Source organism: Arvicanthis niloticus, chromosome 5 (genome assembly GCF_011762505.2).
Source record: "Arvicanthis niloticus isolate mArvNil1 chromosome 5, mArvNil1.pat.X, whole genome shotgun sequence".
Classification (NCBI taxonomy): domain Eukaryota; kingdom Metazoa; phylum Chordata; class Mammalia; order Rodentia; family Muridae; genus Arvicanthis; species Arvicanthis niloticus.
This window is the reverse complement of record NC_047662.1, coordinates 98,283,997-98,303,270: the sequence shown is the minus strand read 5'-3', so window position 1 is coordinate 98,303,270 and position 19,274 is coordinate 98,283,997. Positions and strand designations below refer to the sequence as shown.

General features: G+C 44.2%; 1 protein-coding gene across 7 annotated transcripts in view; it reads left to right on the top strand.

Moving 5' to 3' along the window:
- Window positions 1-19,274, top strand: part of Tdrd7 (tudor domain containing 7) — a 66,323-nt gene that overhangs the window by 31,223 nt on the left and 15,826 nt on the right. For all 7 annotated transcript variants that reach the window (XM_034501760.2, XM_076935030.1, XM_034501761.2 and 4 more), the window contains 5 exons: window positions 7,477-8,060; window positions 10,414-10,600; window positions 13,951-14,062; window positions 16,279-16,481; window positions 18,891-19,025. In XM_034501760.2, the coding sequence (XP_034357651.1) occupies window positions 7,477-8,060; window positions 10,414-10,600; window positions 13,951-14,062; window positions 16,279-16,481; window positions 18,891-19,025 (1,221 nt within the window). The remainder of the gene's footprint in view (window positions 1-7,476; window positions 8,061-10,413; window positions 10,601-13,950; window positions 14,063-16,278; window positions 16,482-18,890; window positions 19,026-19,274) is intronic.

The window sequence follows — 19,274 nt, the reverse complement described above, 5'->3', positions numbered from 1 at the left end:
GATAAAACAGAAAACAAGACTGATATGATCTTGCCCTTGTGGAACTTCCTGTGCAGTAAAGAAAATCATCATTTGAACAAATACTGCTAGGCCTCCAACTGTGCTGAGGGCCTTGCAGGTAGGGGATAAGCAGGGCTCCATCTGGAGCAGTCAGTGAAGAAAGCAATCAGAGCAGGTGGCTGTTAAATGGGAAGCTAAAACTGTGATACAGACCAGAGGAGCAGTTCATGACAAAGTCAGAGACCAGAGGCATGGTGTGTTTAGGAAATTTCAGGAGAGAAGGGATCAAAAGGAAGCTAAAGACTGGAGCAGGAAGCAACTAGCTTCATAAAGAGTATTCATCGCTAGGTGGAGTGGTGTGTCCCTGCTCTGAGGTCGCCATGATCCTGGCCTCTGACTGACTTGCAGATCTTATAGCAGGGACTGTTGAATAGTGGATTGGACTGAAGCCTGCTGTGAGGCCTGGGTGGAGAGAACAGCCTCTTGATCCCTGTGTCAGCCCACATGTCTGTCTCAAGGTCCTGCCCAAAGCAGTTTGGAGAGCTAAGAGCCTAAGCTTTTGAGCCAGGTCAAATGCACTTAGCTGAAAAGAGTTTCCACCCACAGCCATGAGAGTTGCTGAAAGACAGCTACGGAACCACCAGAGAAGTATTCCATGTTTCTGGCACAGCAGGCCTTTGTTATAGAAAGTGATACATTATGAATGGCAATATAATATTGCTGTATGTAAGATGCCATGAGTAGTTGGAAATGCCTGATGACACTAACTCTTAATAGCTTCCACAAAGATGATTCGCAGTTATATGTATTTCTGTTGGGTATCATTTTGTAACCCATAGAAATCACTGAGTTTTAGGTTGGCATTGCAGTGCTCCAGACCCATTCCTTCAGTATGCACAACATCAATAGAACCCATCTGAAAGGCGGAGGCTCCGGAAGTTTTTTCATGTATGTGCAGCACTCTGGTTCTCAGTTTTTCATCACCAAAGGAAATAAATCCTGGTGAGCACGTTGGTACAACATCAGAGTCTCAGTAGACAGTTGAGTAGATGACAGATAAGCTGGCACATGGCAGAATCAAGAGAAGTTGAGAGGTAGTGTGTCATTTGTGTCTGAGCTACCCATGGGCCTGAAGGATGCTGAACAGCTTAGATCACAATTGAGTTGAAATTTGATTTAAAGCCTCAATACAAAGCTGCTACTCCATGGAAACAGCCCATACAGATGCTTTGGAAAGTCTCTTGATTTGATTGGATACTACTTTCTCACAGAATCTTAGAGAAAATTCTAACTCCATAGAGACAGTAAACTTAATCTGAGGCCTCTGCAGCGCCTTTAGGGGTGTCATTTATTAGCTGTATGTCTTCTGGCCTACATACCACCCTCTTAGAGACTTAATCTACTCTATCAGATAACTAAACCTGCGCATGTCATAGAGTTGTTGTGAAAATTAAATGAGATAAAATACATAAAGCAGCTGCTAGCAGAACACAGCCCAGCCTTACAGCAGACAGAGCCTTTGTTCAAGTGGGGATGCCTAGTGAGTCCTACAGAGGGAGTTCCTCCAGTGGAAGCAGGAGATGCTACTAAGAGGAGAAGGTTCCAGAGGAAGGAAGAAGCAGTGACCCGCAGGGACTGCAGCTCTAATATGCGCATAGGTGCTACCTGGAAAGATCTCTCTCCTTTCCTCACCTCTGCCACAGGTAATAAGAGAGCAAGGGGAAAGCCTAATGCACAGTGCGAGCCCCAGCTCCTAGCCAGAAGCATCCCAGGAAGTTCTATAGATGTAACTGGAAGACTCCATTATCTTCCAAATGTGTGAGCAAGTGGCTTCAGTTTGGGAAGCCACAAAGGAAGTTTATCCTTGTTGAGGTGATGCAAGTATGTGTCTAGAGATAGCATCGGTGGGAAGGCATCAGGTAGACAAGCAGGTGAGAAAGTTGCCAGTGAAGGAGGCTCTGTACCTATAGCTACCTTCAGAGCCATGGAGAAAGATTCTCTGGGTAGATGACTTGTGAGTGGCCAGAGGTTATAGCAACAGAGAACTACTTGCTTCACCTTTTAAGTCCCTGTGGGATGTGCCACAAACTATGCTTCTTAAACAGAAAACACTGGAAAGGTATTCCTTTCAGCACCTTGGTTGTGTCCATTAGTGTGGAGCGTTGCAGCAGAGCTGTGTGAGGTGGATGGTGTGGGGCTGCACTGTGCTGGTTTAGCTACTCTGTCTTTCCATGAACACAGTATATCCTTCATCCCACAGCATCACATGCTTCAAAGTGTACCAGGCTGTCTGTCTGTGTGTGGCTCTGTGATGCCACTGGCCCTTTCTTCATCTCTCTCTTAGCTCTGACTTCCAGCCAGTCTTACCTTTAGCACAGAGAGGCTGTCTATTAAGAAACCAATTGACCAGTTTTCCTGTGAAGTGACCATAGTGTGTACAGGCTTGTAAACAGTGATAGAAATTGTCATTGTTGAGGAAAGGTATCTGGAGGTCTTTCCTTCACTGCTAAGGTCAGAATTTAAGTTTTTAATATAGGTTTCTTTTTGTTAGTGTTGATTCATTTTGAGCGCGTAACCATTGTTAAATGTTTGGAGAGCTAGAATGTAGATTTGTAGGTGAATAAAGGCATTTACTATACCATTTTGAATTTCAATGAATGATAGCCATGTAAAATAAGATTTAAAACATTATTTAAAACCTCAACATAAAATTGCTGTTCCATGGAAACAGAGCTGTGCCCATATAGTTTGAGAAGTCTCAATTTAATTGGATGTTACTGGATTCTTCTAAAACACTAAGAAAATTCTAATTCCATAGAAACAGTAAACATAACCTCAGAGGCCTCTGCTGTGCTCTTGGCAGGTGAGCCGTCAGAGACTAAGTTCACAGGCAAAACTAGAACAAAAGAAGACCTCTCCTGGCTAAGGAGAAAACGGTACAAAGGATGAATCCTCACCTGTATGAACACAGAACTGTCCAAAGAAGTTGATGTTTTTTCTTTGGACCTGTATCTACCAAATCTGATGTGTTTCCTGGAAGCTTACAGAAACCTTGTGAAGTGTGAGATTCCAAATGAGACAGAATCAATCCAAATCAAGCTGAGTAGAGGAAACTTGTGAGCATAGCAAACCTAAGGCGTATTTGACATAGAATCTTCTGATGGTCACTGTAGAAGGTGGGTTATCTCCGTAGTATACAGTGCTAATTAATGGCTTACATCACTGGTGTCTCCTGTAGGAGGTGGAGGTTAGGCCATGACTGAGCCTGTGCTAGACTGATGATTTGAAGAGTGGATATCCAGATCTAAGCTCAAAACAAAAAGATGATGAACACATGATTAGGATGCTGAGTTTGCCCACATTGTGGGTGGGCAGTGGCAGGTGGGGGCAAGGGGTGCTGATCCTGTCCCAGTTATGTACATGAATCAGGTGGGCTAGAGGAACTAGAAGATATAAAAAGTCCTCTCTTAGGAGATCTGTCTGAAGTGCCTTCCTGGCTGTCACATACAAGAAATATAAGAGCCTTGTTTTTGTGTTGGGAACTGAGGCAGGAGCCCATATATAAATCTTAAACCCTGTGAGTTGGGCCAGAGCACAGAAAAGAGCAGAAGTCAAACACCCAATATGAGCATGGTTCCTTAGCTTTGAGGAGACCTGGAGTGTAGTGGGAGAGAGAACTAGAAATGTCATGATTTGTGGGAGCCAGCAGCCACAGGAGAGTTTTGGGGAAAGTGAGTTTCCATCCATAGGAAAATTTAAAACAGATGAGCTAAAAATTATATTTGTTTTAATTTTTTAGGTCTAAATAATGCCTTCCATGTATTATATTTCCCTTTGAACTAAGAAACCCTTAAGCCAGTGGTCCTCACCATGTAGGTCTCTACCCCTTTGGGGGGTGGAACAGCCCTTTCACAGGGATCTGCTAACACCGTCAGAAAACAGGTATTTACATTATGATTTATAACAGTAGAAAAATTGCAGTTACGAATAAGCAACAAAATTATTTTAATGGTTGGGGTCACCACAACATGAGGAAGTGTATTAAAGGGTCATAGCATTAGGAAGGTTGAGAACCACTTCCTTAAACCATTCTCCAAAAGTTAGCTAATGAAATATTTGGTCCAGGCCTGTTTCCATGTCACTAAACTTATCATGGAGTAAATTTGCCTGAAATTTTGAATGCTATCTGAATTAACTGCAGTTAGGCCAAGGTCTGTTCCTAAAGTTAGGTGAGTGTTTAATCTTAGTCAGCAGGCAGGACTGACAAGTTCAGGTGTTCAGTCTATAGGCATAGCCCTGACACACCCAGTCTTATCTGAAATATGGAAAGAAGCCACCATAGTTTCACTGGAGTTTACAGTTCAGAGAAGTCATGGAGAGAAGAGAGAGTGCCTTAGACAAAAGCATAACACTGTGGAGGGAAGCCGCCTTCTAGTTTAGGGCTTTACCTGACTGTTGCTTGGACTTTGGGGAAATTCTTGCTGTTTATAGGCAAAGTTTGGCTTAGATGCTGCAGCCAGATTTGTAAACACACTACTTCTGAATGACCTTTAAGATTATTCTGGAATTAGCTGAACATAGAGGTGCACACCCACATTCTCATCACCTGAGAAGGAGAGCTGGGAACAGGAGTTCTAGATCATCTGTCAGATGTATAATGAGTCTGAGGCCAGCCTGGGCTACACAAGGTCTTCTCTGAAAAGCAGAGACGATTGAATAAAGATTAGAAAAAACAGGATTGTGCTTTTGCCTTAGGCCAACTTGTACTAAATGGGTAAGTTGTCCATAACTTGTATTGAAAGCAGTGCTTTCTGCTCAAAAGAGCTCACTGCACTGACTGTCTGCAGAGGCTGTGACAGAGCTTTGTGCAAGTTAGTGTGGCCATTGCTTCTCATCATACTAACATACAGGAAGAAATAGAGGCTTGGCATGGTGGGTGGGGCAGATAAACCCTGAAGTGCTCAGGTAACTTCTTTGGAAAGAAAGGTATCTATCATAAAGCTGAAAAGCATATCCTTTTAGGAATTAGATGAGGACACATGCAGTTGTGGCTCGAGGCTTATGGCCTTTTCTCTGCTGAACTAGCCTCCGCTATGCTCTTGAGAAAGGGTTGAAAAAGGTTAGTAGGCAAAGGTGGAGAGAGTTTGAAGGCAGGCCCTGCAGCCTCCACTGGCTTTGGATGTGGAAGTCTGCCATGTCTCGGTATGAAGTTACTTCAACTGGAGTCATACACACAGGAGCCACCCACACACAACATTGGTTTTTAGTTTTCCATTTTTCTGGGAAATATGTTTTCCAGCCCTGCTTGGATGCCTAGCCTAACCTCTGAGCACCAGCTAGCATTTTAAAATTGCAGATTGAAAGCCAGGTGTGATGTAATCCTTATTTCAGAGGCAGAAGCAGGAAGACGACTAATGCGAGGCCAACTCAGGCTACATAGCAAGACCCTACCTCTGAGTAGAGAGGGGCTGGAAATGTTGCTTAGTGATAGAATACCTGCTCTGAATCATATTTTAACACTAGAGAGAAACTTTAAAAAATTAAAAATTCGGATTTAAGAAGTTAATGAGCCATGGAGAGAAGGAATACCCCAGATATCTATGTCACTGTAACTTAGCTGGTACACATCACCTGATCTCAAGCTTTTCAAAGAAGACCAAGGCTTTGCACTTAGATCAGTGTTTCCCAATTCTAAAGTATCATGAACAGTATATAATCAGACTGAAAGGATTCTTGGGTTTGGGGGGGTTGTTTTGTTTTGTTGCTTGTTTTGTTTTTTGAGATAAGATCTCCTGTAGCCCAGGCTGTCCTTATAAACTTATATAGCTGAAGGTAACTTTGAACTCCTGGTCTTCCCATCCCCACCTCCAAAGTGCTGAGATTAGAAACATATGCTACGTGCCCCATCTCCACATGGAATCTTTAGTGTCATAGTGACCTTGCCTTTCAACTTATTAAAAGTCTTCCCTTGTACATTTGCACCTCTAGTCTGTCTTCCTAAATACTATGTAAAAAGTGAGGTAAATGAAGTAATTTATTTTATTAGTAAGCTGCCAGTCAGCAAAAATATTCTGGTTGTACCTGGCATTGGTGATTCATGTCTGTGATTCCAACTCTTAAGAGACAGAGGATCAGAGGGCCAGGAGTGTGTGGTGGCACACACCTTTAATCCCAGCATTAGAGAGGCAGAGGCAGGCAGATCTCTGTGAGTTTGAGGCCAGCCTGGTCTACATAGTTCCAGTATAGCTGGAGAGACCTTGTCTCAAAAGAGAGGGTTGGGGAGATCAGGAGTTCAAAGCCAGTTTGTGTTAAATAATGAGTTTGAGGCCAGCCTGGGCTACATGCAGCCCTGCCTAAAAACAAAATGCAAGAATCAAACAGCAATAAAACAGGAAGCAGTCTGTTGTCTTTGGTAGTTTCCTATAAACCTACCATTCTAGTAGATTCTCCTAAGAATTAAAATTGTAGTTGAGTAATAGCCAAATGGGACCAATAATAAGGATCATTCCTGAGGGCAGGTTCTGAAATCTTAACTCAGGCTAAGGGTGAAGAATCTGGTTTTGTGAAAGGCTAACTAGTGAATATGTAGGCTTTGGGAGTTCAGAAATGTTGGCAGAGCTGCGTGACCATCACCTGTCCTATCCTGACTTACAGAACAAAGCAGCCTTCAGTTACATATGCCAGGGAGGCTAGATACACACCTAATCCCATAGGATGGTCACATGTGAAATGGCTCTTCTGATTGGTCAGCCATTTAAACTGTGAAAGTCTATCTTAGCTCATAACTCTAAGCTGCATAGGGTAGGAGGCTGGCAGTGCCAATCTTCTTATGTCAGTAGAAGGGCTTAGCATTGGAGGACAGCAATGTCGCCAGCTCTCAGGGTGTTCTTCTCAAGTATGTAAAGTCAGAGACTGGATGCCATCTGATGCTGGGTATCTCCCCGCTAGCACATTATGATATCAGTGTTTTCAGTTATGTGTCTGCTGTGGTGACTGCTCACACTGCCTTAGCCCTGGGGCATCTTTTCTAAAGACTCCCACACTGAAAGCTGTTTCTCAGGATGCTGTAGGAAGGAAAATAGCACCCCTACTGTGCTTAAACATTCCTACTGTTCCTCCCTGAGATGTATGTATTCCTGACATAGCTTCATCTCATCCTGGCTCCAGTGTATTTTGCAAACTTTGCTCTGGATTTAGCAGAGAAACTTTGACAGGGCAGAAGCCTCATGATTCCCTGGGCAGTTTGAGTCTTAACTTCTTCTGAGTGAAATGAACACCTTTTCTTCTCTGAATGTCTCTGAACTCTTGCTCATGTCATCTGTCAGGTGATGCATCTTTGTAGTTAAGAAGAATAATGTACACTTTTTTGCATTATGAAATTGAAAACAGTCCTCTCTTAAATATAAAATAATTTATGTGTTTTTAGTTTTTTCTTACCCACTGAAATGTCTCATTGGCTCTCTTTAAAAATTCCAGGTGGAAAAACCTTGTGGTGGTGGTCAAGATTTACTACTTTATCCTGCCAAAAGAGAGCAGCCCTTGAGAAGTGACCAGGACCCTGAGAAGGAGCTCCCACCTCCACCACCTGCTCCCAAGCAGGAGGTGCCATCAAAAGGGAGCCTAGCAGTGATGCCAGATGTCAAGGAGAAGGTGGCGGAGCTGCTGGGGAAATACTCAAGTGGTCTTTGGGCAAGTGCACTCCCCAAAGCATTTGAGGACATGTACAAAGTCAAGTTCCCTGAGGATGCCTTAAAAAATCTTGCCTCACTCTCTGATGTGTGCACCATAAACTACATTTCTGGAAATACCCAGAAGGCAATTCTCTATGCAAAACTCCCGTTGCCCGCTGACAAGATCTTAAAGGATGAAGGGCAGGCACAAGGAGATTTTGACATCAAGTCGATGATTGAACAAGAGTATTTGCAGATAGAAAAAAACATGGCTGAAAGTGCTGATGACTTTGTGGAGGACATAACTGTGCCACCTCTGGTAATTCCTACCGAGGCCTCACCGTCTGTGTTGGTGGTTGAGCTGAGCAACACAAATGATGTAGTTATCAGGCAAGTTGGTATTTCTAGTTGTTAAGAGCTATGCAGTGTTGTCACGTGACCATTCCTAGCATCCATGCTGTGGAGGAAAGGAAGAACACCATCCTCGGGAGTCATAGTGAAGTGTAGTAGCATACTAATATTTGTTAATGCCCACAGTATTCTTAGGAGAAAAGATGGCTAATAGTTTTAAATGGGAATGATAATGTGAACTTGGTATAAATTGTGTCATAAGCATCATGGCAACTATGTCAAAAATATTCCATTTCTATTCAACCTGTAAACAGCCTCGCCCCTTCAGGCCAGGCGATGCTATCAGATCTAAGAGTGTGTGACTGCCCTAAAATGTCAGGGTAGCTAACTTCATCCATTATACCTCAGATTAGCCAGTGGACCTAGAGCTGCCCTGCTGACCTGAGCCTTTAGCTGCCAGTCTAAGAGATGAGTAGCTATCGCCTAAGTTGCCAATGACAGCCTGAATTGAAAACATCAGCCCAGCTCTAAATGCTTCTCTTAGACTTTCAGAAAAACTGTTAAGCACATAGGAAATGTAGAAAGATTGCAATTTGCTGCTTCCTGCAGTGGGAACATGTATCACTGAAGCACTGGATCACTGTCCAGTATGGAGCTGGGGCTAGGGACGGGGGAGAACATTGAAACAAAAAGTATCCAGGCCCCTTCACCCCAAATGGCACTCTGGTTTGTGCTTCTCAAGACCTATAGCTGGACTAGAAAAGCCCAGAGAATGCCCAAATTAGATCCTTCCAGAAGGAAGAGCTTGACAGCATTAAAGCAAGTGGTGGCCCAGCTGACACTGAAGGGATGGTGATGCCTGCCTAGTCTCCTGCTCTGCCACCAAGAAGGATCTTTAGAGAGACTTTGACTTAACATGGAGTTTTAGATGCAGGTAAAGTTTTGTATTGGTCACATACTGAGGTTGATCTGTGCAAATTCTCTGTCCCTTTGCTCAAGTAATTTGGAGACAGTGTATGAGCCTATCGTGGTATTGCTTACTCTCACCCAGCCGTAGCACCAGCCCCTGTCCTCACCTGTGAGTGTAGCCATCCTTCTCTACTGGCTGCTGCAACTCCCAGGTGCCTCTCCACATTTGCTGAGTTGTCACCTAAGTTCAAGCCCCCAAGTCCCATGCCTCAAAGACTGACTCGAGCCTCTCCTGAACACTTGCAGCACTCAGCAAGTGTACATGATAGAGCTTGACAAAATCTCTAACCCATTCATGGGTGAAGACTACAGGTCTTAAAATAGCTAGTTTCCAAAGAGTCATTCTTTGCATTGTGTGTAACATGTCTTTGTAGCTTCCCCTTCTCTCTAGTAACAGGTAGGCTGGCTGGGCCATCTTCTGTCCTGCAGATAGTTACCAAGACCACGTGGAGCAGTTTCTTAGAGTTTTCTCAAATCACCAGAGGCCCTGGGTTAAAACTGGAGAAATACAAGGAGCAGGGCTCTTCTGCTTCCCTTACCTCCTGGGCCAGGTGATTTGAGGACTCTTCTAGTTGCAAGCTTCATCCTGTAGTAGAAGTGTTCTCATTTCATGAGCTAGACTTGGTTTTCCAGACCTAACATCCTGGAATGAGGCCTATAAGGAAGGCAAGAAGACAGCCTACTCATGGCAGATGAGAAATGTATTTTGAAAAACACATTGGATCAAAGGACTATACATCAGCAGCAGAGAAAGCTGGGGAATGCTTGAAAATGATACTTCTCAGGATGTACATTTTAGAGGTACTCAGCTAGAGCACGTCACTTCTAGAGTATAAGTTCCACATTTTGTTGTAATTTGCTCAAACTTGTTATGAATTTTGGGGGGCATTTCACGGCTGTGTTTGTCTTGCAGGGCTGGAGATGGAGCCCAGGGCCTGGCAGAGGCTAGGGAATTGTTCTGCTGCATACACCCCCAAGTCCTGGGCCTTACTTCATTCTTCTTGGTAGTTTCTCTGCTTTTCAAAGCTCAAGGATTCTAAGATGCAGCCTTGCCAGGGTAAAAGCATCTGCCAGATCTCAGCAGCCTCATTCAAACTCTGAAGGGTCCACATGACCTATATGTCTCCACATAAGGTGTCTCCACATACCTTCTATCTCCTGTCCTGGGGTCTCTTGCAGCCTGCTTCTTCCCGGGGCCCCCAATGCCTACTTCTACTCTGCTGTTCTCAGGGCTGTCACACATTGCCACATTGGGCAGTGGGCACCATAGTCCTGACTTCCTTCGCTGAGAATGATGTTCCCTGAGCACAGTTCCTTCCCCTGCTGGGGTGAGCAGCTGTGAGACTGGAAGCAGAGGACACAGGAGCACCAGTGAACCCTGTGGTTCACTCACCCTGAGCTGTTGCTCCTCTCACCAATCCAGGTATGTAGGCAAAGACTACTCAGCTGCTCAGGAACTGATGGAGGATGAGATGAAGGAGTATTACAGTAAGAACCCCAGAGTCACACCAATCCAGACCGTGCATGTGGGCCAGCTGCTGGCAGTCAATGCAGAGGAGGATGCCTGGTTACGAGCACAGATCATCTCCACAGACAAGAACAAGATAAAGGCAAGCTCAGTTTTGTTAGCATGAGGCAGATACGTTACAAGTTTTCAGATGTGATTGTTGTTTCTTGTTCTTCTTTCAAATCCAGTTTGACTTTTGCCTGAAATTCCAAGATAGTTCCTGGTAAAGACTGTCCCTATCAGCTTGTATATCAGTGGTAGTTATGATTTCTCAGTTTCCTAAGTCACAGAGTAAATGAAATTCTCTGTGAGGGGCAGACTCAGATTTTATCAGAAGGGTGTTTCCCTACTCCTGGCACTGAGTAGCTCTATGAACAGCTTCAAGCAGGCCTTCTCTGAGGAGTAGCCATAGCAGAGAGCTGCTGTTCTTCCTCAGTGTCTTAGCCTGAGCTGGGCTTGTGCATCAGCAGGCTCTAGTATGTTGGCGACATTCTATCTTGGTGATCAGCCTCTGCCCCTTTGCTTTGTACTTTCCACGAGGAGCCCAAGAATCAGGACTCTGTCCACAGGCTCAGTTTCCTTGAGAGTTATTCCCTTTCAAGCCTTGAGGCTCTCCAGACAGGGAGAAAAAAGTTGCTGAGCCGTGATGGACTGCTGGCTTGGTGGCCACCTGAATATGTTACTTCTCCCTTCCTTGTTGGAAGCAAGCATGCTGTGAGTGACAATCCTGTGTCTGATGTCTTCCAGGCAGAAAAGCTGCTAATTTTTTTTTTGACATGGAGGGTATGAAGCAAAGGAGCAGAGGCCAATCACCAGGACGGGATGTGGCCAGAAGTCCTGGGGTCTACAGATGGGGCAGAATTCAAGAGGATTGAGGGTAACCCTGGGAGCAGCCCAACTCAGGCTAAGACAGTGAGAGGAAGAGGGGCGGCTCTCTGCTGAAGCTGCTTCCTCAGGGAAAGCCTTCGTGAAGCTGCTCAACTCTTCTTGCTGTCCTATGATATCCCTGGCAGCTAGGAGGAGTGTGCAGGTGCTTAGGTGGCACTGAGACCTGTGGTCACTTGATGGTACTAGAGAACCAGAAATGGAAGCACTTCCATTCCAACATGAGATACTTGCTCTGCTCTTCAAGAGCAAAGGACACAGGGTAAGTAAGGTAGGTGAGTCATATGGGCACATCCAAGGACAAGTAGTTTGTGAATTGTGATTGCCATATGTGTTATCAGCTGGGCCTGGTGCTGCAGGTCTATAATCCAGCTACTTGGGAAACAGAGGTAGGAGAAGCACAATTTCAAGGCCAGCTTGGGCAGCAACTTAGTAGGAACCTGCCTCAGAAAGTTAGAGGATGTAGCTCAGTGGTGAAGCACTTCTCTAGCATATATTTGGCCTTAAGTTCAATCTCCAGTACTACAGAACAAACAAAAACCCACCACTACCATAGAAATAAATGCTGGGATCAAGTCAATAAAGAATCCAGCTGCAGATATAAACCCTGTGAAGACTCCTACCGTAGCCTGTTGCTGAGCTAACAATGTAGCCTCGCCGTCTCTGGAGTCTGGATCTCACACAACTGCATCTTATCATCAACATATATAACATGAGTCCAGGAAGAGCAAATTCAAGTTTCAGGTGTAGCTGCTCTTAATGAAATTGAAAAATTTACCTGAGTCTTGAGGCCCGTGAGAGGGGAAGAAACTTGTGGAGAAGGTGAACTAATACACTGTCGTGGCCGACAGCTGACCCTTTGGACTTGACAGCAATCTGGGTCTAGGCAGCCGAGAGTCTAGTTTGTTTCCTAAGAGTGAGTCTTTGCTGCAGCAACCAGGCACACTCACCACATGGTCAGGGGAGTTGGAGGGCTCTCTGCCTTTCTTCTTCCTCACACTCTGCTGTGGAGGAATTTATCTTTATTTCCTGCTGGTGCCTGTGCCTCATTTTCTTCAAAAGACACAGGGACCTGTCTCTGTTGACTGTTATTTTCCAGCCAGCTCTGCCTGCCTTTTGTTGTTTGCTTTGTATTTTAGGATTCCAATAGTTCCAGATTCTTAGTTATTCTGAATCTAGGATACTAAAACGTAGTATTTCTAGTTACCAAGAAACAAGAGCTTTCATAGCTTGGGAGGCAGAGGCAGGCAGATCTCCAGCCTGGCCTAAACAATGAGCCCCAGGCAAGGCAGGACTACATAGTGAGACCTTGTCTTAAAGAGAGTGGAAGACTTTGTGGTCTTTAAGTCTTGGTGTGCTACAAAAGTCATCTCTGTGTTAATGGTGTGTGTTCAAGTCTCATTTCTGTAGCTATAATAAAGAGCCAACTCGGGCCGGGCGGTGGTGGCGCCCTCCTTTAATCCCAGCACTTGGGAGGCAGAGGCAGGAGGATTTCTGAGTCCGAGGCCAGCCTGGTCTACAGAGTGAGTTCCAGGACAGCCAGGGCTACACAGAGAAACCCTGTCTCAAACAAACAAACAAACAAAAAGAGCCAACTCGGGGAAAAGAAAGGGCTTACTCGGGCTGCAGTTCTTCACTACAAGAGAGTTAAGGCTGGAACTAACAGCAGTCAGTCCCATCTGCAGCAAGAGCAGGAAGAAATGATCACGCCTATGCTTGGTGCTCAGCTGTCTGCTATATGGTCCAGGCCCAAAACCAGGGCATGCTGCTGCTCACTTTGAGCCTAGGTCTTCCTGTATCAATTAAGGCAGTTAAGATAGTCCTCCACAGGTACTATACAGGCTGTAGCATCTGCTCTGATCTAAACTCACTGAGACACTTCCCAGATGATTCTGGGTTATGTCCAGGTGACAGACTAACCATTACTGTTAAGAGTACACCAGTCCAGCTCTACTCAGAGCTGGGGCCTCAGCCAATCTGAATGAAGATATAATCTAGTTTTTGTGAACTTGAAGAAAAAAATTGGATTTCCCCCCTTTTTTAAAAGTAGAATTCTGTGTTGTCCAGACTGATGTCACTGTTGTCCCCAACCGAAGCTTCTCATCCTCCAGTACCACAGCGGTGCAGAGAGCAGGCTGTCATAGGTGCTGTTTTGGGATTCTAATATCTGGCCAGTATCACAGCACTGATGGGATCTCTGGAAACAGCTTTTTCCCCTCAGAACGGGGAAGACTCCTAGCTGGAAGGACTGGTGATACAGCATTGGATAAAGACAGGGAGAAGCCGGACAGCAGCAGAGGTGACCTTGCCGAGGCCTCATAGCCTGTTCTGCCTTGGTCTTATTATTCCTGTTGACTAAGGGGTAAGGTATCAGACAAGGGCCTGAAATATGAGACCCTAAGGCCCAGCCTTTTGTCATCTTCTGGGCTGCATCAGGGAGCCTTTCCTTTGGCTGTGGGTGAGAGCTGAGGTGCCACTTGCTGGTTATGGAATAAAATAATATTAAAGTTTTAAACTAAGAATAAGGACTTTGAGTATAGATGTGATTGGCTTGGCTTTGCCCCTTAGGTGTGCTATGTTGACTATGGCTTTTGTGAAAACATTGAGAAGAGTAAAGCATACAGACTGAACCCACGGTTCTGCTCTCTGTCCTTTCAAGCTACAAAGTGCAAGCTCGCAGGTAAGGGGGACTTCTTAGAAAACCCTTTTAACATTGTACTCTTCGGCCATTTAATTTAGAAATGCTCTTGGTGTCACTTTCTTTTTTCTGCCCTTCTGTTTGTTTGTTTGTTTGGTTGGTTGGTTGGTTGGTTGGTTTGGTTTGGTTTGGTTTGGTTTGGTTTGGTTTGGTTTGGTTTGGTTTGGTTTGGTTTGGTTTGGTTTGGTTTGGTTTTAGGTGAAGTCTTATTATGTAGGCCAGACTGGCCTTGAATTTAAACTCCTCCAACCTCACTTCCTCAGTGCTGACATTATAGGTGTGGCTGCCACACTCAGCTCATAATGTGTTTTTCTTGACAGGTTTAGTGAATGAATTCACATGGTGTTCTGCATAAGATGTAGTAATAATGAAAGTGTTTATTGTCACATTTATAATGTAGAACGTAGCTCATTGTATTTTATTATAAAAAGCTTATCTAGGCAGTTGAATGGCTTAAGTTTATTTTGTTTTGTTTTGGTAAGAGCCTATGTGACTCTATAGGATGGGATTCACCCTGCTGCGTCCTATTGCTTCAAGGGTAGCCTCAGCCCTCTCCATGGAAATGGACTGTGCAGATACACTCTGGTAGCAAACCCTTGTGCACTGTGGGTTGTGCTGGTTCTTGTGCCTTTCCTCTTTACAGAAGCATAGGAATGTGCACTTGTGCATGACAGTAGGGAGAAGCTATAGAAGGCACAGTGAGATTCATGAAAATAGGCTTACACTTAATTCTAAAGGTATCATACTACTTTTTCTAAATTTTATGTCTCTTTTATGTACATACACACACACACACACACACACACACACACACATACAAAATCTATGTATGCCCCAACGAATACCTGTGCCTATGGGGGCCAGAGGCATCAGATATTCTGTAGCTGGAGTTTCAGGTGGTTGTAAGCCTCCCAACATGGGTGCTGGAAAGCAAACTCAGGTCCCCTGGAAGGGTGGAGAGCATTGGTAACCACTGAGTCATGAGATTGTTACATGAAAATGAGCCCTCTGCAGAAATTCCTTAAGCTTAGTATGGTAACCCACATCTATGATGTCAGCATTTTCGAGTATAAGATGACAAATTGGAGGCCAGTCTGGGCTACATAGTCAGTTCCAGGCCAATGTGGGCTTATAGAATGAGACCTTGTCTCAATGAATGAATGAATGAGAGAGAGAGAGAGAGAGAGAGAGAGAGAGAGAGAGAGAGAGAGAGAGAGAGAGAGAGAGAGATTAGTGTCCCCACCAGCAAGGATGAATCTTTATATCTCTGAAGGGCCTGACTCTGAGATAAGCCCAACAAGCTCCTTAGAGCCAATCATAGATTGTGGAGTTTGAAAGGAATGTATCACGGTTGCAGAGCAGGAGTCCAGATGCTGAGGTAAAAGGTATGAGCAGAGTCCCAGCACTAAAAGTCTTGAGAATGGGCAGGGGAGGGGTCTGCCTTATAGCTTACACTCAGAGAGAAAAGTAGACAGAGGCACTGAAGTCCCATACAGAAATGGTATTCTTATTTTACTTAGTTTAGTAGATGGACTTAGAGTTGCCATATATGTAATATACTGAATTCCAATTGTCAAAGAACTGAAAGTGATTGATAATACTGCACCTGACATCTGTGGTGGCTGAAGCATCGTTCTCTTTTGATAAATCTGTGGTGTCCTCAGGGTCAGGGATGAATAAGGAGGAAAAGGCAGAGGAGAGGGGATTTGCAGTTATATATAATAATCTTATAAGAAAAAGTTGTTCATGTTTAATTGAAAACAGAAAACCAGCATAGGAAAGATATTACAGGTACATGATTTGCAAGAACAGGTTCTTGTTTATGTTAGTCTTTTATTTTACATATAGATTTGCATATGTCTCAAAGGCTGCTCCTTCTGTAGTAAAGCTCTAATTGGTCATCTGTCTCATTATGTTAAGTACCTGCTCTAATGTGTCTTTTATTTTTGGTTGTGAGCAGCCTTTAATGGCTGAGCCATCTCTCCAGCTCTCTAGTGTATCTCTTAAAGAGGTTCACATTGTGTCATTTATCTACGGATGTGTAAGGTAAAGAAGATTTCAAAACAAAACTTCATTAAAAGTGTTGTAATTCTGAGGTAGATTCTTCATTTTAGTGAGTAGTCAAAATAGACAATGAAGTCATACAGCCATGATGCTTTTGTGACTAAACAGAAATGAAAGCAGTTGCTGTTTTTCAGGGTTGGAGATTCTGAATGATGATCCCGACCTTGTGAAGGTGGTGGAATCATTAACATGCGGGAAGATCTTTGCAGTGGAGATACTGGACAAGTCAGATATCCCACTGGTGGTGCTGTATGACACTTCAGGAGAAGATGATATTAACATCAATGCCACCTGCCTGAAGGCCATATGTGACAGATCGCTAGAAGTTCATCTCCAGGTACCACTGTGGTTGCTGTTCAGTGTGAAAGTTTGTGTGTGTGTATGTGTATGTGTGTGTGTTTGCGTAGGGTGGCTATGCAAACACTATGGCCAGCAGAGTGTCTGTCCATCGAGGCAAGAAAGAAATTCGGCTCAACACAACTAAGTAGCTGATACTGATGCAGACTTCCAAGATTTTGATATCAGGTAGTTGAATTTTAGGCATATTGAAGGCACCCTGTATGCTTAACACTCCTGGTTTCCCTTGTTCTCCTCTGTAAGCACAAGGATCCGCATCCCTCCTACAAAAGTAAATTGTCAGGGCCGAAGACATGGCTCCTCAGTTAAAATATTTACCATACAAGCAGGAGGACCCGAGTCCCATCCTACCACCCACATATTACAAAACAAAACAAAATATCAGCTCCAGTGGCTGAATCCCATCTAGAATCCCACCCAGCTCTTGGGGAACCAAGACAGGGTGATGCTTGGGACTCAGCAGGCAAGTTGTCTGGGCAAGTCAGTGACTTCCTTCAATAAGAGTTCTTGTCTCAAGAATAAGATAGAAAGTGGTTAAGGAAAACACCTGTCATCAACCTCTGGTCTCCATATGAATACATACATGCGGGAACACATGTGTACATACATGCACAAAAAAAAGAGAGGGGAGATGAGAAGAAAATCATATGAAAAGAAAGTTATAGATTTTAGGCAAATAATTGATATCACCTGACTGGAAAAACAAGGAGGGGATACAGGGGGGAAATGACATCACCTCACTATGGAAAAGCAAGGAGAGCAAGTAAATGGGAAATGACAAGCTAGTAATTATTTCTCAGGAATTACATTTCTTTGTTTTACAGTTTCTGCGGTGGAAATTTTTATATGAAAATTTCTTATAAAGATTAAAAAACATAAGGAAAAATTTTATTCATGGAAATATTTGTTAGTCTGAACATTCTTTAAATCTTTAGGACATAATAAATTATAGAATATTCAGCTGAAACAGTTGGGTAGATGCTAATGAACAGGCTTACCATTTTAAAGACTTGATAAAATCACTTAGGGAAAGAGGCTGTTAGCAAATAAGACTATGATTTTAAAATAAAAATTGTAATTTGGCCCCAAAATGGCTGAGATTAAAATCTTTTATGTTGATTATAGTTTTTAAAAAGCATTAATATTCATATAGATCCCCCCTTCCCCCTCACCACCTGGAACAGGCAGGAGAGTGGGCCCTGCCCCTCACCTGAGCAGCACAGTAGTAATGGCCTTGGTGCCAGGGGGATCAGGAGAGATGGTCCAGCCACTCCTCTGCCAAGAGGTAGCATGAGCAGGAGGTGGTGTTTCACCCCTCACCACCTACAGTAGTTGAGAGAGCTGGTCCTGAGGTCATGAGAGTGGGAGAGCCAGCCCTGCCCCTCACTGGCCGCAGCACTCAGGAGAGCGAGCCCTGTACCCCATCTAGGCAACACAGTAGAGTAGAGCTGACCCTAACGGTGAAGGCACCAGGTGAGCCAGGCTCCAAGGATGTGAGAGCAAGAGAGCTGGCTCTTTACCAGCTGCAGCAGTCAGTACACCTTGATTGGGCAGCAATGTAGAGCTGGTTCTGGTGGTGTGGGTACAGGTAAGCTGGCCCCAAGGGCATGATAGTAGGAGAGCTGACCTTGCCCCTCTGTCAGCTACAGCATTGGGTGAGCTAGCCATGGCAATGCTAGAAAGTTCACCCTGGTAGTGAGGGTATTGGAGAGCTGGTAGACTGACCAGCTCAGCCAAAGTGTGTACTGTGCAACGCACCACAGCTTTCACAGTGAGAATGCTTTGTTTGTTTTCTTTGGGGGGGGGTTCAAGGGCAGAGTGTGGGTATGAAGGGATGGGGGGATGAGTGCGACTTGGAATATGATGTGAAACTCGAAAAGAATCAATAAAATGTAAAAAAATATTATCCCCACCACTACCTGCACTCAGACTTGTCTCTCACCACAGACCAGCATGTAGTCTTGGAGTGGTTAGATCTTTTCTGATGTGTTTCCCCAAAGCTATGTGCTGTGCAAGTTTGTAAACTGCTACTCTGCCCTAACTTGTTTATCAGCTGTACTCTCCTGGTAGAATTAATAGGGCACTTATGCATACTATCATATAATCTGCAAATAAAGATGCTTTGAATTTAAAAAAATCATGTAGTTCATAGTGCAGGACTCCAGCACATGGGATGACATCACCCGCATTGAGGCTAGGTATTCATTCAGTTAAATCTTTCTCGCAACATCCTCATACATGCATGCTGAGGTATTGGATTCTCAGAGTTGTCAAGTTGACAATGTTAACCATCACAAATGTGTCAGTGTGATGTACTGTTCAGGTAACTGCTTAGGTAAAGGGAAGCATTTGTCCTCAAACAGTCTCCATGTGTCTCTGCTTGTACCAGGTGGATGCCATGTACACAAATGTCAAAGTGACTAACATTTGCTCTGATGGGACACTCTACTGCCAGGTGCCATGCAAGGGTCTGAACAAACTCAATGACCTTCTGCATAAGACAGAGGACTACTTCCACTGCAAGGTATGGTGGAGTACTGTCTCCTGAGATCAGCCTCAGACCACAGGCAAGGGGCTCAGAATGTATTAGGGTAAATATTTGTTTACTAGTTAGAGGTTGATTTTTCAAAATGATTGGTAGAAAACCCAGATTTTAGCGCTTTCGGGAAAAACTCCCACTTTTGCCTTATAAAATGAAGGTGTAGCAATTTGTTCCAATGAAATCACAGTCTCAGTATTGCCTACAGAAGTGCTTAGCATGTAGGAAGTATTC